The sequence below is a fragment of the Homalodisca vitripennis genome, chromosome 3 (assembly GCF_021130785.1).
Source record: "Homalodisca vitripennis isolate AUS2020 chromosome 3, UT_GWSS_2.1, whole genome shotgun sequence".
Lineage (NCBI taxonomy): Eukaryota > Metazoa > Arthropoda > Insecta > Hemiptera > Cicadellidae > Homalodisca > Homalodisca vitripennis.
In genome coordinates, this window is record NC_060209.1 from 99290143 (window position 1) to 99314564 (window position 24422).

Consider the following 24422-nt stretch of genomic DNA (forward strand, 5'->3'; position numbering starts at 1 on the left):
TGTAAAAATTTTAACGAACTTTTAGTATATCTGAATAATATTCCACGCTTGGACATAGTTGTTCTGACTGAATGTTGGTTAAGAGAGGGTGAGGAGGGAGAGGTTTTGGAGGGGTTTGACATTGTGCTGACGAACAAACAACGTAACAGAAATGACGGTGTTATCATTTACTTCAATAAACGTTTATCAGCTACTTCCTTACAAGTAACACTTGGTGACGTCTACGGCATTAACTTAGAATTCAATTACTGCAACAAAACCTTTTACATACTTGCCCTATACCGTACCTTTGACAGTGACTTGGAATTTTTCTTAACTGAACTAGAAAATTATTGTAATCGTTTAGATAAGAGCAAGATGGGAATTATTTTTGGGCGACATTAACATCGATTTACTTAAGAATACTTCAACATGCGACAGATACTTAAACTGCTTACTGGGATCGGGATTTGTTCAATGTATAGATAAACCAACTAGAGTGATTAATAACTGCTCATCATGTCTGGATCACATATTTCTACGTTACTATGACATGAACAATGTACAATCAGCTGTGTTCCAGACTGGCGTGAGCGACCACTACAGTACTGGCCTGACTATCACTGCCACTGCCACATCGCCTCACAATGACCACCTTACTGACGACTCTACTACACAATACTACACTGATAAGCATCTGTTCGGCCGTAATCTCGCTCACTTGAACTGGGAACCTGTTTTGAGTTGCCAGGATATCACAATATGCGCTAAACAATTTGAAAATACAATATCTGATCTTATTAAAACTTCCTCAAAACCTTTAAATAACTATTCCACACGCTCAAAAAAATTAAAACCATGGATTACACCCGATTTGGTCAAATTGATTCGCATTAGAGACAAAATAAGTAAAAAATTAAAAAAACAACCCTTTAATAATGATCTCTATCACTTTTTTCGTACATTCAGACACAATTTAAGTAAATCTCTTAAACAATCCAAAAAACTATATTACAGAACTAAACTTGAAAATTATCAAAACAACCCCAAAATGTTCTGGTCTATCGTAAATGAGCTTGCTGGTAAAATTAAGAAGAGAGATTCTTTTCCGATCCATAAAGTTTTACCGGATACTCCGTATATATCTCATGGTTTGTGTAAACAAGTAGCTAATGATTTTAACTCCTTTTTCTCCGCGGTTGGACACAATCTGGCTAGTGCCATCGATTCAGGTGGGGACCCGGTTTTGAGTGATGCGGATTACAGACAGAACACCGTGTTCACATTGACCACTGTTACTGAACTTGATGTAATACGGCACGCGACTGGACTGCGTGGGGGATCCGCCCCTGGACGTGATGGTGTCTCGGCTGATATGTTAAAAGACAATATTTATATCTTCTCTAAGCCCCTTCTGCATTTAATAAATTTAAGTATTTCTTCTGGCATTTTCCCGGATATCTTTAAAATCGCTAAGGTCATTCCCTTGCATAAAGGAGATAGCTTCTTAGATAAAAATAATTTCCGCCCCATCAGCCTTTTGAGTGTATTCTCCAAGATCCTTGAGCGTATAGTTAAAGAACAATTAGTTTTCTATCTTTCTAACAATCAAATCTTGTGTGAGTGTCAGTATGGGTTCAGAGACGACAGGAACATTTCTGATGCTCTTTTTGATGTCAACAGACAAATCAATGATGCTATATCTGACAACTTGCGCATTATTTTAATATTTCTTGATTTGAGGAAGGCCTTTGACAGCATTGATAGAAATAGGCTGCTCCTTAAATTGGAGGCCACTGGAGTTCGGGGTAATGCGCTTTCATGGTTCTCAACCTACCTCACAAGTAGGCTACAGACCGTGTCTGTCTGTGGGACCGAGAGCGACGCGCTTCCGGTGGACTACGGGGTGGTTCAGGGCAGTACGCTCGGCCCAATTCTGTTTTTGATTTATATTAACAATATCTCTAAATTGAATTTATATGGCAATCCTGTTTTATTTGCTGATGATAGCTTAATTTTAATAAAAGGTAACGATTGGGGTGATGCCCGTTCTAACGCTCTACATGACCTCATGGTCTTAAAAAAATGGTTTAACCAAAACATTCTTTCATTAAATACATCAAAGACTAAGTTTATGCCCATCTCTCTCCGAGAGACCACAGACTATGCCCTCGGCGACCTCGTGGTTCATAATTGTGGCAGTTACAATAATGATCTTTGTTCGTGTGAAACTATTGAAAATGTATCGTCTTATAAATATTTGGGTGTCTTCTTTGACAAGCGTTTAAAATGGTCTGCACATGTTGAATATGTAAAAAAGAGAGCAAGGAAATATATATTTGCGTTTAAAACATTTAAGTGAAATTTTAAATGAAAAAGAAATTAAACTTGCTTACTTTGCCTATGCCCAATCGTTGTTCTCGTTTGGAATAATAGCCTGGGGTGGAGCGTATAAAACTCTTTTACAGCCATTGCAAGTGGTTCAGAAGGCAATCTTAAAAGCCGGTTTCAAAAAATCTAGGAGATACCCAACTGACACTTTATATCAAGAAACTGCCATTCTATCAATTCGAAAAATCTTCATTAAAACACTTCTTGTTCACATTTATAAACATTTTTATACAATTTTCTCTACAACTTCACATTCTCATAACACACGATATTCACGGAATATTGGTGTCGCATCAATGCAAATCAGTAAATCCTTCTCATCTACAAATTCTCTTTATATATCCCATCTCGTGTATAGAAATATCTGTAAATACTTTCCAGACAACCAAATATTCACCTCACCTTCAATACTTACATGTAAGAAACGTTCGAATGAATGGCTGTATCTTATCAGCGCGGAGGAGGCCGAGGCAATTATCACGGCTGACTACAGAAGGACCTGACTTTTGACCCTGCCTCCCCCCTCTTGATGCCCCTTCAACAGCACTGATGCCTTTAGATGGACTTTTCCTATTTTATACTTTTATTTTATTTATTTATTTTTTTTTTCATAACAGTTCGTAAAGAAATCTGCTAGTAATGTGTTAGGTTGTTCTGCAGGTAGACTTTTTGATCTTTAAAATACACCACTCCTTAATTTTGTTTTTCTTCTCTTTAAATATTTCCTTTAAACTATTTGTAGTACTTACGCTGATAAATTTCAATGCCGTATTATGTAGATACGCGCGTGCGCGCGCGTTTGTGTGTATGCGTGTATTGATGTTATAATATGATAATTAATCACCAGATTAAATTCGTCCAAAATCTCCAGGGAAGCAACTCGAGCCTACGCACAGGCTTTAAAAAAAAAAAAAAAAAAAAAAAAAAAAAAAAAAAAAAAAAAAAAAACTTTATTTTGGAATAAAATTGAGTTATTTAATTGCAATAATAACTGAAGAAATTCATAATTCAGTGGCGATATTAACAAACATTAAAGTAAATCGTACTAGTTTGGGTTGGAGACTAAAGAGCTCACAACCTCCTGTGTGTAAACCTGACACCTGGAGAAGATATTCCAGCCTCTTTCTGGTTGGAATCGTAGTGTGTTAGTAAATCCTCATGTAAGAGAGCACATTTTTTATACAAATGGATTATAAGTAAATTAGTAAAGTGACAATTGTAAATTAAATAATGTATTGAGATTAACATTTAAATATACTTGATTTTAATCATTATGTTGTAAAAGAACATGCATTACACCAATCATCAAAGTCACATTTCAAGTGAATTAAATTGGTGAATAGAATTACGTCAACGTACACAAAAAAAATTTATATAAGTGAAATACAAGGAAATTTATTAACCTAGAAATCATCTAAGTGGGGAGTATATGATGTTTTTACTGACTAAGCTTTAGACCTTCATTGAAATCACTTCACAATAAAATTATCTACTCATCACACATAAAATTTATATTTTAAAATTTAAACAGTTATATGCAGTTAACATAAACTATTAACTTAATTAAATGAAATTGGATTTTCAACATATTTAGTAACCATGTGTACCAGCTAACATAAACTAAATTTGAAAACCCGGAACTACGTCACATAATAATGGTGAGATGTCAATTAAACTCCACACCATGACCTTCATCTTACATCAGACATCCATCTAATCATCACCACATTAGGATGAAAGTTATATGGCTGAACTAGAAAGTTTTATGTACAACATTTTTTAAAGCCATATTAAGTTACATATCTGTGTAAAATGATTAATAATTATCTAAGTTTTGTGGTTCTTACCATGTCCTTGTCACACCTCTGACTTTTGTTTAACATTTGACTGCCTTTCCACTGTGGGGGGGCTAAAATATTTCAAGATTTTTATCGTTTTAGCAATTTTTCGATGTGGTATCAACCAAAAAACTTGTATAATATATTGATGACACTGACTGTGTAATAATGTTAACACGTTGAATTAATTTAAAACAAAGTCAACAAAGTGTTTAAAGGTACGGTATGTATAAAACTTTTTTTATTGTTTTGCCTGAGTTTAAATCAGAAAAAAATAAAATAACTTTACAGTGTACTTTTTTATTCAAAAATTGATTTTATATTGCAGAGTAATTTATGAAAACTGTATTGAATAAATTGTTTCATATGAACAATTAATAAAAATTAACATTCTACCTACGATATTTTAATGAAATATTATAGCCACGACATTTTGGCTCTGGGACTTTTTACAACAAAACTTTACAAAGCACTTTTGTCTAGTTACCTGTATCAATAAGGAGTGGACAAGGCAGTCTTGTTTTCTGTAACCTCAGTCCATATGGCAGTCCTGTCAAATACATATTTTATATAAAAAGTGGATCTCTTTTAGTTTGTATTTGCTTTCAGTGGGCATTCTGGTGTTAACTATAATCTACCTGAAAATGGCCTCACTGCAAGGTCGGAAGACTGTGTATCAACACTACAGGATAGTGGAGGGCCAGAACGAGGGTTTGACAGCGTCGGAGCCGCAGGTGTTCCGTCTCAATGGCCAGAACCTGACAATAACCAGTGGTACTATCCACTACTTCCGGGTCCACCCGCATTACTGGCGTGATAGGCTTCGCAAGCTGAGGGCTATGGGTGCAGTTGCAGTCGAAACGTAAGTATGGCTGAGTAAGAGGATTATTGCATTCACTTACCATCATTATTAAGCTTTAAAAGGAACAAAAACACTACAGTTGAAGAACTGATAGAGATGATCTCTTTTTCTCTGGTATATAAATAAACTAATACATAAGAGGACGAACTAGTTGAACATATTCTTTACTACGGCACACATTAGCAGTTTGGTGTGATGCTTACAATATTATACACTGGACTGCTTAGTGTTAATAAAAAAAAACTAGGAACATTCAAACTTAAGACATATTATTGAATTTTTACTCCTCATTAAGGATCAAATATACTTAATTTGGCTTTAAAATGTTTACAGGTATGCCCCTTGGAACCTACATGAGCCATATAAAGACAAGTACGATTTTGGTAATGGTGGTTTTGAAATGTCGCCATTCCTGGATGTGGTAAAGTTCTTGAAAATGGCTCTAAAGAGGAAGACCTGCTAGTTATATTCCGCCCAGGCCCTTACATTTGTGCAGAATGGGACTTTGGAGGCCTTCCAAGGTGATTATTTAATAAATTTAGGTTTATAATGTTATATTTTAAATATAAGAAGCTGATAGTAGTCATGCTACATATACTATGAATTAATGTTGAACTTAAGAGTATGCATAACACATGTATAATTTGTTAAGATTAATTGTTTTTTTTAGCAAATGTTCATAGTAAATAGTTTAATAACAAGAAATAAAAAGTTTGTAACACATAACAAGTTTTTATGGAGAGACCGTAAGTGCCTATATCACCCATATTGATGTTCTGGTATATTATATTTACATTAGGTTTTTGGAGTACTAGGATTTGAACACAAATAGAAATATCCTGTCCATACAGTTTTTTCATTTGTTCAAGGTTTTAAGAATTTCCGAATTGATAACCCATAATATTTTTGAATGAAAAGACAAAATTTCTGCCTCCAAGACCTTTCTCATCACTAAGTTTTATATTTGGCGACTTGCTTTTTAATCTTAGAATTCTTGAGCCTATCATTTTCTTCACATGGCCCATACATTTGATTTTTTTTATAACAAAATCATGGTCATAAGGTTTCTTATTAACAAAAGTTGTGAAGGCTTTTTTTGGTCAAGCGATCGGGAAAGAATGGCATTGGCCCCAGCCAATTCCATTCCTCCACTTGTTCCATGTAGCTTTGCTTTATGTTCTTTTTTCAATCTGTTCCTGCATAGGCAATTTTTTGACATCATTTCTATATCCAAACTTTTTCTGTATTAGTACTAATTATGAACACAATGGCGTTAGACAAACATGGCCACAGTGCTTAAAAATGGTTACACTAAAATAACCTCAACATTTGTGGATTTCCTGGTTAGCTGACATAATCTTAAGTAGGAACTGAAATGGTAGAGGTCATGTTGCAAAAAGAGGAAAACAATGGATATATAATTATTGCAAAGTGAGTAAGTGTATGCTTTAAAACAACCAAATAACACAAATTTTCCTATGATATTGCTTGACATAAAATGTAAAAGTTTTTCTAGGCTACAGATTTTTGTAAATTCATAAAGCAAATTAAATTAGACAACAGTAACTTCATTATACAATTTTTAAAAATGGACTTGATAGTAATCCTGGACAAGCAATCATAGACGAGATATTTCTGTGACATGAAATGAAAAGTTATTTTCTTAGCTCCTTATTTTTCAGTATGCCTGCTGATTGCCCATACATTAATAAATATTTCCTAAAACTTATACTTAACTAGTGGCTTCAATTTTTGATATCAGGAGGGAAAATTGAAAAATTGACAAAAAATCTTTTTTGTGGCCAAACATCTTAAAATGATGAAAGAGTGTGATGTTAATAATTTTATCGGTTTTAGCTAATTTTTAGCCTATTTTAGCTTGGTTGATTGTCTAGAATAACAACATTTTAACCCTGAACCTCATTCAAACTTAATTTACCTTTTGTAAGAAGCATCCACATTTTTGTTTAAGTGTTAATGCCATAATACCAGCAAGACAAATGGATGCCAACCTTTAAAGCTTCAACAGATAAAGAATACCATAATGCCAGCCTTTATTGTTAGGACTACTGGCCGCACTGTCTAGGACATCATTCTTTGAATCTAGGTTCAAGTTAACATAATTCAAATCTTGCCATGACCAGAAAGCTCTTTATCAGTACTACCTGTCTTGGGCTGTATTGTTTCTCTACCTTTTACTCTTCTTGTTAAGTTTCCTCCACAGATCTGTAGTCTTCGGTTGAATGAAGGGATGTAGGAAAAAAGGAGTGACTCATTAAAATAAATCACCCCACTGGAACTGATAAATGCGGGTAAAAACTAAGTCAGAGGCAAATACAACAAGAACAACTACTTTATTCAGTATCATTTCAATTCTTTGTCTAGTATCAATAATTTAGATAGGTTTAAGTAATTTGAACATTTATTTATGTAATGACAAAAGGATTTATATATTGACAGTTACCTGCTGAGTGACGGGGCTAAAGTCCGCACTACTGATCCTGCCTATTTGTCTCGGGTGGAGAAGTACTTCAGTAAATTGCTGCCTCTGGTGACTCCACTACAAGTCATCTATGGAGGTCCTATTATCATGTTTCAGGTGTCCAATTCAGTCTCTTATATCTGTTGAGGTTTAAGTTTGTTTTTTTGCATGCTATTACAAAATAAGTCCTGTCTTATGAAACCCAAGTGCTGCTGTATGTATTTTGGTTCGCCATATTCTACTCCATTGAATGCTTTAAAATGTAAAGGAGCAAAATTTGTATGGGGCACTGGTCAGCAACATGCATTTGAGACATTAAAGAACACACTGATGTCATCTGGAATTTTTATCATACATTTATTCTTCAAATTGATGCCTCCGACTCAGCATTAAGTGCACATCTAGGTCAGATTTACAGGGGAAACTTTATGTAAGTAGCATGCTTCCAGAGCCCTTAATAAACATGAAAGGAAACTTACCACACTAGAACTCGAGTATTATCTTTAGTGTTCAGTCTTTAAAAATTCCAGCAATATTTGAAGCTTTGAGAATTCACATTCCAGACTGACTGTTCAGCACTTTCTTGGTTACTTAATCATCCTCATAAAACCAGTAAAATTTGATCGTTTTATTACTTTCATACATTTGTTTTTAGTTTCATTGTAAAGCGAAGTGAAAATGTGTTTTATATCGTACAAAAGAAATATATCCACAATATAGACGAAACTGAGACATGTTGTCACTAACTACATATTTGGGAAAGTCAAATTGAGCAATAACATGTTTAGTTAATAGAGATACTGTAGTAGAAGCAGATTGGGTAAAAGACGTAATTAGAGTTGAACATTTTGAATAGCAATAAACTACAGAAAGCCATTTCGGGATCAGGATAATTTACCAATATAATCAATAAAGATCTTTATATTGAGATGCTTGACAATTTTAGATGCAAGATAACCCACTGTAGTATCGGGAGTCTGTCTGGAACACTGACATTGAGTACAAGATTTTACTCGAGTTGTAATCAATATCAGATTCTGAGACCAAAATGAGCTATTAATGTAGGAGAGAGTTTTCCGAATTTCAAGATGTGCTGTAGTGGGAAATTCATGGTAATATTTGAATACTATATCAGTTAGTTTGGAAGTCAAAACTATGCAGGGAATGTTTGGATTGGAGGCCTTATGCATTAAAACTCCTTGATTGAGTAAAAAATGTTGAGGTTTTTTGGAGTCTAAAATTACCTTAATCAAATCAGGGTTATCTGGTGATCAGATTATTTTTTTAACTTCTGGGATATTCTGCAATACTGTTACTATTGGCTTGGAAGTTTACCTGTCGGTTGGCTCATTATTTTCAGAAAAGTTACCAAGATAATCGACTACAGCATTTGGATTACTAAAGATGTGTTCGGCATTAAACTAAATGTGATAGGCTCTGCTAATGCTCCGTCAATTAGAACTGGTAAAATCAAATCTTCAGATTACAAAGTCCACCAAATATGATTCTGAAATAATTTAATTTCTAGCAAAGTAGGATTTGAACCTAGACCTGTTGTAATTTACTTTAAGTGATTAATTATCAATTGTTGAGTTGTTTTCAATCAGACTGAAACAATTTATATTTCAATCAAAGATTAAATGACAACTCAATGAAAGCTGTATTTCAAAGTTAAATATTTAAGAGAAGTAATTAAAAAGCTTATTTAGAATGAGATGATGTACTAAAAAAAAGTATTTACTGTCATATCTATCCATAATTACATGCACAGCACAAAACATTATGTAGTGTCTTATCAGAAACAAAATTTTGCTGTTGTCTGGTTTCAATGAACAAAACCAGACAATAAAAAAATTGGTTTTTATTTTCTTTTTAGTAACAACTCTAATTGTGGTATGTGTGTGGCCATGGTGCTTGACATGTAGAAGAGATAGTGTAAGAGAGAGAGAGTGAATATCCCTCACCATAATTCTCCTAAACCAATTCATTGTGTACAGTATCTTTAGGTAAAGTGCTATTTTCTCATAGTATCTGCTTGATTTGTATGTTGTTTGTAAACAAGCTACATAGATTATGTAATGAACACCTTGATAAGGTAAAATTCATTGTTAACAGTTTCAAGATATATTTTATAATATAATTATGTACAACATAATAAATAAAGGAAATAAAACAATCAACAAACAAAGCTTTAACAAATATAAGTGAACATATAAAACTAGTTCGATCGGTTGGTATCAGTCTGGCAGCAATACACAATATTTATGGTACATTTATAAAACTTAGTTATGATATTTGCAACTCTGATTCCGAACATAATGATCCTAGTACCACTTTTATTTTCATTCCATTTCGATATCATTATCTTTGCTCTCTCCCTATTTGTTTAAGTCACTGTTTTCTTTTTCACTTGATTTCATTTCAAGACAAATAACAAAAGACTCATTCCTATCATCCAAATAGGCCTGATTTCTAATAAAGTATTCTTCATATGTGTTTACCTTTTCACACTTCATTTTCCAGCCTTCTTTGGTAATCGATGCAAATTTTTCTTTGGTTAACTGATCATCATTGAATTTGAGTTTTGAAATGAAATGAAAAATGACTTTATTAGAGGCGAAGTTAGGACTATAAAGTCCTCTCTACTACTTAACCATGGACTTCTCCATGTCATTGGATGGCTCTTTTGACATTGTGAGCCATCCAATTCTTTTTTATTGGTTTTGTTATCATGGTAGACGCCCTGGTCAAACAATGAGGAATGAACCCCACTTCTCCCCTAGTATGTAAAAAATAAGGTTGTAAAAATTGTCTTTTTGCATTAATACATACAATTAATATTAAGTATAAAAAGTTAGCATAGGTTTAATTTTACTATCTTGCTTTTATTATTTAAAATCTACTGTTTTGATAGTTAACTTTGATTTTGACTTTATCTAATATGGAAATGGTTTACACAATTATTTAAATCTAATTTGTTTTATTACAAATATTTTTTCATATTACTATTTATACATTGTGTTGAATAACTAGGTTTAAGAAGTACTGAAGGCTTTATAAATTGTAAATGGCTGTTGTTTTATCGGCATTGTGGGGTTTTACAAATTTATTTTTTCAAAGTTTGACTGCAATAACAACTGAAATGTCCTGTGGGATTAGGTGGAGAATGAGTATGGATCTTTGAGAGATCCAGAACATAAGTACATGGTGGAGCTGAAACATATTATGGATAGTCATGGTGTCAAAGGGCTTTACTTCACGTCTGACTCTCCAGAACCTTCCCTGGACACCGGAGCCTTGCCGGACCTGGGGGGTGAGTTTAGCCATTGGTTGCTAATGATCAACTTATGTATCCAGAATTGTTTATTGAACTCAGATTTTTATTCCAAAATTTATCATAAAATTATATCCAGAAGCGGATTTTAAAATCTGCTATCTGTGGGCTATCACGATAGTGCTGCCCTCCCCTCCCCACAATATTGCATCCTTCCAGGACTATTAACTTTGGTAATACTCTAATGTGTGACCAAATTTGTCATACAATGCTGAAATGTTCAGGTTGTACGCTATTTAGTAGGAAACAATACAGGAATGATAAATATACAGGCGTCCCCGAACTCTCTACAGACCTTTTTAGGTATTATTCCGAGATCAGAGAAGTACCTAAACAGCCGTCACCAATTTATATGTTTGAGTTGTGTATTTTTCACTTATAAATATATATTTTGAGGACGTATTGAAATTGGTATATAGTTTATGACACAAAGACTAATACAAAGAAAGTTATTATTTTACAAGCTTTATTTATTTGTAGAGGCTTCTTTAAAACCTCCTGCTGATTTCCTACCAAACAATCCATCAGTCAGAATCTTCTTTTAAGCTTATTTGCCTCGTATAATACTTAGATCAGGTACAGGCAATAATCACTTTGACAACAACATTAACACAATCAATAAATCACTAAAGTCTGAAAAATGTGATATAGAACTGAAATGATGTGTGGAGAGTGCTTGCTTTCATAGGAAATCCATCCCCGATCGCTTAGGCTATTGTATGGGTCGGTTGTATTTTGTGGAGCCGAACATCAAAATATGGAATGCAAATAAAAATACTTTTAAATTAGGTAAAACAATAAATAAATAAATTACATACTACTAGAGGTTTGTTTACAAGAAAATAACTAATAACAAATGTTTAAGCTTAAAGCTAGCAAACATTGTAAATGTTCTTAAATTGCATTTAAATCCCATTATTTTAAGGGTCAAAGGCCAAGTAGTGTCATTTAAATATGAGTATGGGAAAACCATCTGAAAGTAGGTGACTGTTAACCTTTAGTTCACCTTCCTCGTAGTGCAGCGTCTGAAGTCCAACTCTGCCACAGACTTTACTCCTGCTTCAACCTTTCCCAGCAAAGCTATGTGATATTAAAGGATATGTTGCAATTTATTGGAAGGATTCCATAAGAAAGACCTCATGTGGAAGCTATATTTGTTCAAAACTTTATGTTCAAAGAGCTTGTATGTGAAGTAGCTATGGCGCTAACGAAGACTAACAATCAATATACATAATTGGTATCTACCGACCTAAGGACAAATTGTTAAATGATGTTATCTCATCAGTAATGGATAAGGTTCTGACCTAGAAGAGTCTAGTCCTGTTGATTGGAAACATCAATATTGACTGCCTTAAACTGGAACATGACAAAATCCTTCTCAGTGACACATTCCTTAGCTATACCAGGATTCTTCTCTGTCCTAATATAATAACTCCTCAGTCAAAATCATCCATTTACTGAGTTTGTACACATCTAGAAGAAAATAAAGTTTTAGTAAATATTCTGGCTATAGGAATTTCTGACAATATTGCAAAACTCTGCACCCTGAATATTCTCTAAGAAAAGACTAGGCCTGGTCAAGGATAAAAAAAGAAATTTTAGCAATGATAACATAGAAATTTTAAAAATATCTTAGCAAAAAATATTTGGGGTAATATCCTGATATATATATGATAATATATATGGTAATATATGATTATTTTTCAGGCATCATAGCATCAGAATTAAATAAATCATGTCCATATACAGTAAAACCAACAAACAGTGCAGGAAAAAATAGGAATGTGGAATCTAAACATGTGTGACTTTCTAAAAGCACACCAACTATATACTTTGACAAACTTAGTGGAATACAAGAAGGCTGCTGCTCATGGCAAAAAAAAGAAGACCCATGACTTGAAATTAAAAGAACTCAGGTGGCAAACTACAGTTAATGAAATAGTTTCTTTGGTTATTAAGATTAAAGGTGTATGGTAGTTATAAACAATGAACGAGAAACTAAGGTCTCAGCTGAACCAAAAGAATTAATGATTGACAGTTATATGACTATAAAGGTTCCTTATAGGATTGCAGAGCACTGAAACACAGTGTTCACAACAGTAGCTGATACTTTGCAAAATTCTGGGAATATATTTGTACAGAATGCTGTTAAACAACCTAATATTCCAAAATTTTGAAATTAATAAAAATCAACAATTGAGGAAGTGATGAATATCATCTACTCTCTTCCTCTTAAATTTTCTTCAGGAGTGAATGAAATTTCATCAAGGTTGTTGAAGGCCTGCAAGCAAGAATTGGCTTATCTTATAACTAATTTGATTCGTATATCCTTTCAAAGTGTCAAATTCTTGAGTGTACTAAACCTCTCTAAGGTTATTAGTCTTTAAGCGTGGTGATCAAACTGAAGCAACTAACAACTGGTCAATTTCTCTAATTTTTAATTTGTCCAAACTTTTGAAATAATTACACGTTCTTTCTTGCCTTGTTCACTTTCTTTATTGCATCTACAATAATCTTCCAACTGCACACAACTACTGAAATACCATTGAACAAGTGAAGCCTTTGAACCCTGGACTATGAACAACTCTTGGCAAAACTATTCTCCTTGGGTTACCTGAGCAGAATTTGTTTAGGAACTACTGGACGAATAGAGAGCAGGTGGTTGAAATTAACCATACTTAACAAAATAAAATCCAGCAAAGTAGATCCTGTGCTATGTCAGTTGTAATGGGGGTTCCTCGGGGATCTGTCCTGAGGCCTGTTCTCTTCCTAATTTTTACTAACTACCTCTCTAAGTATCTGGAAGAATTTGCCACAACCTTGATGTATGCTGATGGTACAGTCTTACTTCTGACTGAAAAAAATGCAGAATCACTAGAAATCCAGTTATATATTGTGATGAACATGGCTTTACAGTATTGCCAATATAACAACTTTGTAGTTAACGAAGCTAAAATACAACAAATCATAATGGCATACCCAGTGTTAAGGTGGCAACAGAGGCAAAACACTTAGGATACAGCTGGACACTGACAATCTAGATGTAGAAAACTGAATACTGGAATCTATGTTATAACAAGACAAAAAAAATTGACACAGACACTGCTAATACAGACTACCATGGACTGTTTGAACTTGATCCCTGCTATGGTCTCGTAGTGTGGGGAAAATTTTCAACTATATAACTAATAACTATTTAAAAACCAATGGAATAGACTTAGTAGCACTATTAACTGTTTTTCAAACATCAAAACACTACATTTTATTGTCAATTTGATATTGCACAGTGCTTCAAACTGCAAACTTCAAAATGGATGGACCACTTCAGATGAGAACTCTTCAACAGTTGCAGCCTGACCGGCCCATTATGGCTATGGAATTTTGGACTGGCTGGTTTGACCATTGGGACAAGCCACAGCATGAAACCTTCCATTCTCTGGGTGAGTACTTGTAAAATATCAATGCCTTGGCTATTACTGTCTGCACAGCAGGTTGGGGAGGTTGGGAAACAGTATTTGTAACTCACATAATATGTTACAAATGTTACATGGAGTTATGATGATGTATTATATTAGTTGGTGTAATAACAGAAAAGAGTTAGGAAATAGCTTCTTAGTCTCTATTCACAAATGCAAATTACTGTGTTGTCTTACCTGGTGCACCATTCACATAATTGGCTGAGCTTCAGTGCAATCTATTACAAAGTGGGCTGGGTAAATTTCTCTTCTTTCTGTCTGCAGAGGATATCTCAAGAGAAAATTGAGCTATAGACTTACAATTTTGCATAAAACTACATTTTTATATAGGCAAAATTGAATTTGATGATAGTGCATGTCCCTCATGTGGCCAGAATGCTGTCAAGAATAATCCCATGGTCTTAGTGAAGCCTATTATATAACATGTGTTCTATTGTACTCTTACCCTGTTTATAGGCTCTAAATATGGAAAGTTCCATTCAAAATTTCTACTATATAGCTTAATTTGTTATGTATATATCATGTGTACAGACAGACAGACAAAAGAGAAATGATGCCAGTCTTCTTAGTGATAGGCTTTGATAATACTCAGTTAATTAGAACGTATAAAATTAAATTTTCAGACTACAAGGTCCACCAAATGTGACTCTGGATTAATTTCAGTTCTGGCAAAGTAGGATATGAACCCAGATATATTGTATTTTTAAGTTACAGGCTTAAAATGATTAATTATCAGTACTTGGTTTCAATCAGGCTGAAACAATATTTCAATCCAAAAATAAATGATAATGAATAAAAGATAAAGTTAAATGAATAAAAAAAGTAAATAAAAATTAAAAAAATAGAAAGCGTATTCAGAAAGAGGGATGTCCTAAAAACTATATATTTACTGTCTTATATCTCTCCATAATCACATTCATAGCACAAAAATTGATATAGTACCTTTACAGAAGCAAATTTTTCATATTGTTTGGCTTTGATTCACTTTTTATTTCTTCTTGGTAGCAACTCTGATTGTGGTATGTTCGAACCATGGTGCTTGTGTAGGAGGTGGCGTGTAGGAGAGGTAGTGCAAGAGATAGTGAATATCCCTCACCATATTTCCCTGCAGCCAATTGTGTACAGTATTTTCAAAATTTAGGTCAGCTTCTATTTTTGTAGTGTTTACTTGATTTGAATGTTGTTTTTAAACAAGCTACATATATTTTTTTATGACCACCTTGATAAGGGAAAAGTATATTTTTACATCATAATTATTTATTGAAACTGTCAATAAACAAAGCATTAACAACTATAAAGGAACACAGAAAACTAGGTCGATCGATCAGTGTCAGTCTGGCAGCAATATACAATATATATGATACATTTATAAAACTTAGTTATGACGATTGCAACTTTTTTATCAGTTTTATTTTCCTTACGTATCAATATCATCATCATCTTTGCTCTCTCCATATTTGAGTCACTGTTCTTTTCTTCACTCGATTAAATTTAAAGACTAATATCAAAATATTCAATTATCTTTCAAATAAGCATGATTTCCAATAAAGTATTCTTCACGTTTTTTACCTTTTCAGTTTTCTTTTTCCAGCCTACTTTGGTAATCGAAACACTTTTATTGGTTAAACATTCATCATCATTGAATTTGAGTTCTGAAATTAAGAGCTGCACCAAATTCTTTACATTCACCCAAATTAGCTCTATTGAATTGAGCTCAGGATGTTATGAAGGAAGTGTGTAATTTTGCGACCGTGGGATTTCAAAACTTAAGCCGCTCTCTTTTTGAAAATAGTGCAGCGAACCTGTGTGAGAATCATCAGACCAACGTGTGCCTGAAACGTGGTTGAGCCGATGTACTATGAATCATCGGTATAACGAAAGGATGGTTTTCTTGCCTGTAATTCTGTAATATATATATATATATATACACAGATTGTTTGTTTATCACATCTTGTGTTACAGTCAGAGTATGTCTATTGGTTTTGGTCTTTCTTCATTATATTCAATGTTTTTCAGACTTTTTAGACTGGTAATGGTTTCTCTGAAATTTAAATCTCGATGCAGTTTGACATGTATTTTCTTCTGTATTGAAAGGCAATTCTCCATCAAATAAAAATGATCAACAACACTCGCCTAACTACACTGACATCAAAGTCATCAAGACCTGTCACGGTTTTGAAAGCTTCCTTTTATTATTTGGGTTTCGAAACTCCAAACTAGTATCTTAGTGCATATTTTTCCACACTTAAATGCTTAAGAGTTAGCAAAGAAACACGGCTGTCATTCACTCTCAAACCTTTTTTGGGTCAATAATAAAGTTGTCCACTTTATTCTCATGTTCCATGAAACTTATAATGTTCACTGTTGCTTCTTGAGTCTGCCTGTTCCCAGCAAAGATACACTAGAACACAGTAACTAAGTAATAGTCTGGAACAAAAGTCAGACAAAATTAAAAAAGTTCAATCAATAAAGATTTGTGTTGAAACACGTAAACTAACTTTAATTTAACTATACATCTTCCAGAACTCGATTTCATATTAATTTTCATCTTAGTTTTATCTCAAGAAAATATAAACAATGCAAAAGACGTCAAAACACATGTTTTAGGCAAAAACAAATACATGTGATTTTGTTTTTTACAGTATGTTGATTTAATGAAATGACTGTTCTATGCCGTTTGGAGGGGAAAAGTGATTAACCTGTTGACGAGTGCAGCAAAACATACCCAAATGAGTGCGCACGGCATTTGCCGTTTGGTCCCATATGAGGGAGCACAGCATTTTCCGTTGCAGACTAATGAGTGTCAGTTCGTTCTCACTGACTTACTGTGACGTCTAGCGGAGATTTTTGGAACTTTTCAGTTGTTCTTAATAGTGTCGCTGTACAGTGTTGCTAGTCCTGTATCGTGGTGGCATCTGGTGATAACTTTTAAACTATTTTACGGAGGCGGGATACAAGACCCGCTATGCCTCCAAGGTCACCATTTTATAAGGCCACTCCTCCAGAATGACACAAAGAAGCGTACTACTCAGGCAGTGCTATGTGTGCAAACACACCACTCGAAGTGGACAAAGAAGAAAAGAAACCAGCTATGAATGTTCAACATGTGAGGTCGCCCTTTGTATATATCCTTGTTTTGAACAGTGTCACACACTAGCAAAGTTTTAAAACGAGATTATTGCTTTTAACAATCTAAAATGTAGTTTTATATACATTTAAACTATAATAAACAAATTTATTAACATTTAAAAGTTTTTTTTATTTTACTCCCTAAAAGTCTGTCACTGGTCAATGAGGCACTCAGTATGGACCGTCATAGCAGCACGGCAAATGCTGTGCGCACTCGTCAACAGATTAATGGGCATGCACAAACTAGTTGCCCAGCACAGTGATCTGCATTGTACATTTCTTACCTTTGATAAATTAGACTACGAATTTGGTTTAGATTGTTCAGTCTAAACTGTCTTTATCTTCTGATGTTCCTATTTACTGCTTCATATACATCGGTGAATATTGTGTGGTCCTTGTGTTCAAAATTGAGACACAATTTCTTGTTGTTATTAATGCAGATTAAGTAGGCTTGTATTTTATTGGTCATTGAAGATTTCATAATATTTTTAAACAAGCATTTTTACAGTGTACCTGGAGAAATTGAAGGAGATTCTGGCATTCCCTGCATCTGTCAATCTGTACGTGTTCCATGGAGGAACCACTTTTGGATTTCTGAATGGTGCCAACAATGACGATACTGAGGACTCCTACCATCCAGATATTTCCAGTTATGGTTAGCCTCTTTAGTTTTATTCTTAAACTAGAAATTAGTGATAAACATTCAGCTGTCAATAGTGTTATATATCATTAAGATATGTAATTAAATTAATGTTGCAGAGAAAGCGTATTAAGAATTATTAAATATTTACCTCAATATAGATAATATAGACAATACAAATAATAATAAATCAAACTCATACAACTAATGGGAAGTCATGTTAAACACAAAGTATGTTTTTGAAAAGGAGTAGATAAAAATTAACGTGAAATATACAAAATTTAGATACAAAATATATATCTGTTAATTATTTGTAAATACAAAATAATGTCTTGTTAACCTTGAAGTGTTACATTCTTCAATTCTACTATTATGTATTTTATTCATTCATTTATTTTTCATTGTGATGTTATAATATATGAAATTGCATTTATTCTCCTTCGTTCTCATGCATTTCTGTATTAAGATATGTTTTAGTTTTTTATATCTATATAAAATTTAGTAAACATGAAATAAAAGTTAAAAGTCATATTCTTATAAATATCCATATTTCAATTGATTAAATTTAAGCAAGTCCAGTTTTATTACTGACGAAATGCAAATGGTCTATTCATCTTTATTACTTTAAGTTAAATATCTCCATTTTATGTATCCTTCATTATTCAAATATTGATTGCTCTATCTAGTATGTCCCTCCTTCATATATTTCAATAATGTTAATCCTATGTGCTTGAAGACAGTATTAGGTTAAAACTCCCAATAGGGACTTTCATACATTTTCTGGTTGACTTTTTGCTCCACCTTATTACTGTGTTTGTTCTATATCAATTACTAAATGAATACTAGTTTGTTACTCATTGTTATTTTCTTATTTCACATTATTGGTTAGATAATGACATTTGTTACTCTTCTCTTTATTTATTTTATCTAGCCTCACATCACAAGGGGTTGTATGCTTCTTCTTGTAATATAAGCTATTTGAAAAGAGGGAGAATTAAAGTTTGAATCTGTATTTGCTTATATCTTTCAATTATGTAATACAACTCTCCCAGAAAAGGACACTTATTTGAAAGTTGACAGACAGCAATATGATTATTGAAATAAAAATGAATGGATCTACTGTACCACTAAATTAGAAACTACCTTCCATTTTCATTTTGTTGGTGAAAATCAGTTGAAATTTATCACCAGATTTGTGATGTGTATAGTTAAGGAATAGTGAATGAAAACTGAGTGAGGCAGTGGGTGCATTGATTTAAAAAGAGAACGTTTGAGTGTCCATAATGAGCATCACAATGGTAGGCCTAGTCTTGTGAGTGATGAATTGGTGGTGAAAATCAAAGAAACGATCCGTGAAAATCATCATCTAACAATTTTAGAACTCTCAGAATATTTCTCCTAAATTGCATGGAGTTAAGTTAATGAAATCGTGGTTGGAAAACTTGGTTACCACAAATTTTGTACAAGGTGGGCTTTTTTTTTTTTTTTTTTTTTGCTTTGGGGTATTGGGGTGGATTCACAGATCCTCACACGTCAACCTGAGCTTATTGTGTGCCCCTTTGATGTTAGAGGGGTAAGCCTATCTTTGTGCCCTTAATTAGGCTAAGAAGCTTTTCCCCGATACTAGCATCTGGTTCGTCGCCTGGTTGTTTATCACCGAAAAGAGCCCTTCTCCTTGCTCCCAGTCTCTCACACTCCAGTATTATGTGTTTTGCAGTCTCTTCAGACTTATTGCAGAGTCTACACTCCGAGTCCTCATGTCGTAAACCTAGAGTGTTTAGGTGTTTCCTGAAGTGGCCGTGTCCAGTGATCAAGGCAATCACTTGCTTAACCCGATCCCTGCCCAGCCCCATCAGCCATCTGGTGAAGCCGGAGCTAGAATCAGCAAGCAGTCTTTTGCCGAGTGCTTGTCCTTGGTGACTTTGCCACCGCAAGCGGTGTGTCTTCCTGGACCATTTGTTTATACTTTGGTAGGCGGCTGACTTGCTTATACCACAACTCGGTTCTGGACCGGTGTATGGCATGCTTGCTCCGCTTTTGGCAAGCCTGTCGGCGCATTCGTTACCACCTATGCCTGTGTGGCCCAGTACCCAACCAAGACGCACAAAGTTGCGTGATCCAAGCTTGCAGAGAGTGTTAAAGCACTCCCACACAAGCCTGGATGAGATGCTGTTGGAGTCAAGAGCTTTAAGAGCTGCCTGACTGTCTGACATTATACAGATGTTCATTCCCTGGTACCCTCTAGTGAGGCCTAGATTGGCACAGGCTAGGATACCATAGATTTCGGCTTGAAATATGGAGCAGTTCCGACCCAAACTGCCGCAAAGGGCAGTTCTAGGGGATTGACTAAACACTCCATATCCAGTTCTACCCTTAATAAGCGAGCCATCCGTGTACCAGACAAAGCTCTTTCTTATTGTTGGGATGTTATCTTGCGATTTCCACTCATCTCTGGAGTAGAAGTCAACAGAGAATGGCTTATTAAATACGAACTCCGTTCTCATTATGTCGGAGACCATTTCGAGAATAGCGCTTGGGTTTACAGCTTCAGTGATGGCGCCATGGCTCGCGTTAGACGCGCCATTCCTCCACAAGCCAGCAACCATCAGCCGATAAGCTGACTTACGCGCTTCAGCTTTTATATGGACATCAAGAGGTAGAAGTCCTAAAGCCACCTCGAGGGTTGCTGAGGGACTGCTCCTGAATGCTCCGGTTGCAAAGATTGTGCCAAGCCTTTGTAAGCTTTCAAGCTTGGCTTTGGCAGTTACCTGATTCACCTTTGTCCACCAGACTAATGAACCATAAGTGATTTGAGGCCTTACAACTGCTTTGTAAAGCCATAGTGCTATATGGGGTTTTTACGCCCCATGAGATTCCTGCAAGTCTCCTGGACGTCATGAGCGCCCACTTTGCTTTGTGCAGGATAGTGTTAAGATGATCATTCCACGTAAGCTTATGGTCTAGAGTCAGTCCTAAATATTTGACTGTCTTTGACCACTCAAGCTGTGTGGATGCGAGTTTCAGCCTAGAAAGAGACTCTAGTTTCTTTTTCCTAGTGAATGGTACAACTACTGTCTTAGAGGGATTTACTTTCAGTCCCTCTCCCTGACACCAGTTGTATACATGTTGAAGATTGGTATTCATGATATCAACAACAACATTTGTATATTTTAGGTGGGCTTTGAAAGTCATAACCGAAAATCTCAAAAAAAGTACTTGCTGCAAGCATTGACATTTTGGAAGGCTATGACAAAAGTGGAAACCAAGTCATTGATTGTATCGTAACCGCGAACAAGAGTGGGTAAAACACATCAGCTGTAAAACAAAATGGCAGTCGATGGAATGGGAACACACGGATTCGACCAAGAAACAGGAAGTATCTGCAAACGCTGCTGGCAAGAAAAATCATGGTTGCTTTGTTTTGGGACGCTCAGGGAGTGATTCTTGTTGATTTTCTTGAACATGGCCAAACTGTCAATTCAGACAAGTATTGCCAAGTACACTCAGGGAAAACTCGACAAGAAGGTTTTGTTTCTCCACGACAACACTTGTCCACACACGCCCAATCATACCCAAGAGTCCTTGGATGGGAAGTTTTCAATCACCTGCTGTATGGCTAGGATTTGGCCCGAGCGATTACCACCTATATCTAGCGATGAAGATATGGCTCGCTATGCAATGATTTGACAATGACGCTTAACTGCATGTCGGTGTAAACAAGTGGGTGAACTAACAGGCAGTAGATTTCTACAGAGAGGGTATTGAAAGACTAGTACCATGTAATGATAAATGTCTTAATTTAAATCACAATTATGTAGAAAGATAGCCTAAGAATTTACCTTCAAATTTAAATAGTAAAATAGTTATTTTCACTTTGTTAATTTTTTATTTCAAAATGTCTGTTACTTTCTGGACAGCCCTCATACAAAAGAAAGCTGATCAGCCAAGTGACACAATGTTGCAGACTATGACGCAATTGTGACAGAGGCTGGAGATTACACAGTGAAGTACACTGCCACCCTAGAGCTCTTTCGGGAAATCCATTCTCACCTGTACCATCCACCACCACCACCCATTGCACTGCCTCGTATCCTGGCTCTTTCCTTACAGCTGACACAGGAACTGCCCTGGCCTCAGATCGTCTCACAGCTGGTAATTACTGTTTTACTAATATCATATAGCAACGTGTAGAGAGAATGGCGTAGTACCTTAAAATAACATTTCCTTCTGTTTTATTTACAATCACCTATTATACAAATTATTGAAATGCAACAGTTTCCCTAAAGAACCAAATATATAATCATTCAAATATGATTTTGCATTAACCCTGGAACTTTTGGTCATTTTTCCTCAGATGGCAGGCCATCCGTTTTGTAGTGTTATGTACCCGTACTTCAAAAATGTGCAAAAAAATACATTTTTACTATAAACCTATATGTCTAATACATTATATTTTTAGTAGGATGTGGAGATAATTATGGCATAAAACATTATGAATAAACCATAAAAAAATGACTTTACTAAATTTTTTTAAGTAGTGGGACTGCATCTGGTAAAGTTGTGATAATGTAATAAGTATTAGAACCTCAAATAGGCAGTTTATTTTTCATTATATCTAGTTTAAGAAAATATATAATGGTATCCGGTTCTCTTGAAGAAAATTAAATATATTGTAAAAACCACAAATAGTACACAAAAGACTTCATTTGTTACTATGAGTACGATTATTCTAAAACATTACGTAAAATATAATTCTTACACTATTTCCAAAGTATTCTCAATTTAGAGAATTATATCCATTACAAAACAATAAATAAATTAATAACCAATTTCTAATTTTTAAAGTTTTAGTTTAGAAAAGTGTTGGGCATACCTAAATTTCTTATTATGGATCATTTTCAAATAATAGTGAAATATATAATTTTTACACTAAATGTTTCCAAAATATATCAGCGAATTTTGTGGACTACAAAATAATAAATAAATTAATAATAATTACCTGGTATTCTTGCAAGTGTAGGTTCATAGATGCATAGGTACAAAATGGTGTTGGGAGTGACAGGTTTGGAAAAATCAAAAGCTTTTTCTTACTTAAATGTTGATATGAAAATATTTCACTGATTACATTAATATTACAATGAATAAATACTAATTTTGAACTCTTGCTGCAATATTGGCTTAGTTTGGGGTTTTAAAAAGCGTAAAGAGGGAAACCTAGGTGTCACTGTCAAGACCTAGGTCGTCTGAGACTGAGTTTCCTAATGTCAAAAATCAGCAAAATTTTGGGACATTATTCAAATAAGAGCTTTAAACAAAGCTATAACAAGCTATAAACCAACATAATAAGCATTGCCCATCACTTATCACTAATATTGTAGGTCCCAAACACTTTCACTGCACTGCACAATAGTTTATATTGACCTTGGCGTACTAATTACGATATATTACAAATAAAACCATGAAATTTCTAACAAAAACATTACATATCGATTTGAAAAGATCCATAAACTCGTTTAAAAGTAATTAATACATTGTGAAATAAATATCTTTTATGATTAAATCTAAAGACCAAAACAGACAGACACCTGCTTCGAAATGGCTAGATGAAGATGATCATTCTGGCTATTATATGACGTCACTGTGACATTACTGTTGCCAAAACAGCAAAACAAATTTCACCATTAAAATCAGCAATTCTTTCTGTTTGAAATTGTATAGCAATAGTGGTAGTAGTTTTGACTTGTGTACTTTATGAACTGACAAAACGGGTGCATGTCAGATTGACATTATAATGTTGATTGTCAGTTCCAAGGTTAATCCAGTAGTTTGCATGTCTGTTGTTTCAGGCTGTAAATAGGTCTCAAGTAAATCTTTTAATTCACAAAAAATTTTAATTTAATTGAATTTATGTCATACTATATAGTGTTTTTATTGAAATTAAATATACAGTTATACTAGGATTACACTAATTCTTTCCATAGAATGAGTGAACATATAACAAAATCCCTGTTTTGTACATTTAAATAGGATGGCTCTAGAGGCACAGAATGTGGAGAAACTTATATCCAGACTGGTTAAAACGATATTAAAAAAAGTTAAACCAGGTGAGGTAATGCCTCATTATGAATAAAATGCACATATAAAGATATCTCTGGTAAAAAAGTTTTGTTCACAAAAAAAGTGTACAATTAGTTTGTTTCTAACCCTTTGAATGCTGTGGCATCGGCTTATCAGACGTGGTGAAAACATTTAAAATTGCTAGCATTGATTGGTTTAACTTGGTCAATTATT

The 24422-nt window shown here is 34.3% G+C and overlaps 2 protein-coding genes across 5 annotated transcripts in view; both read left to right on the forward strand.

The window, feature by feature from the left end:
- Positions 1-7668, forward strand: part of LOC124357247 (beta-galactosidase-1-like protein 3) — a 25114-nt gene extending 17446 nt beyond the window's left edge. For all 4 annotated transcript variants that reach the window (XM_046808801.1, XM_046808803.1, XM_046808804.1 and 1 more), the window contains 3 exons: positions 4818-5070; positions 5404-5591; positions 7531-7668. In XM_046808801.1, coding sequence (XP_046664757.1) covers positions 4818-5070; positions 5404-5533 — 383 coding nt within the window. In that variant the 3' untranslated portion in view covers positions 5534-5591; positions 7531-7668. The remainder of the gene's footprint in view (positions 1-4817; positions 5071-5403; positions 5592-7530) is intronic.
- Positions 6446-24422, forward strand: part of LOC124358300 (beta-galactosidase-1-like protein 2) — a 27023-nt gene continuing 9046 nt past the window's right edge. Inside the window, exons 1-6 of the mRNA XM_046810596.1 lie at positions 6446-6501; positions 7531-7669; positions 10712-10865; positions 14174-14326; positions 18000-18146; positions 22096-22283. Of these exons, the coding sequence (XP_046666552.1) occupies positions 6446-6501; positions 7531-7669; positions 10712-10865; positions 14174-14326; positions 18000-18146; positions 22096-22283 (837 nt within the window). The remainder of the gene's footprint in view (positions 6502-7530; positions 7670-10711; positions 10866-14173; positions 14327-17999; positions 18147-22095; positions 22284-24422) is intronic.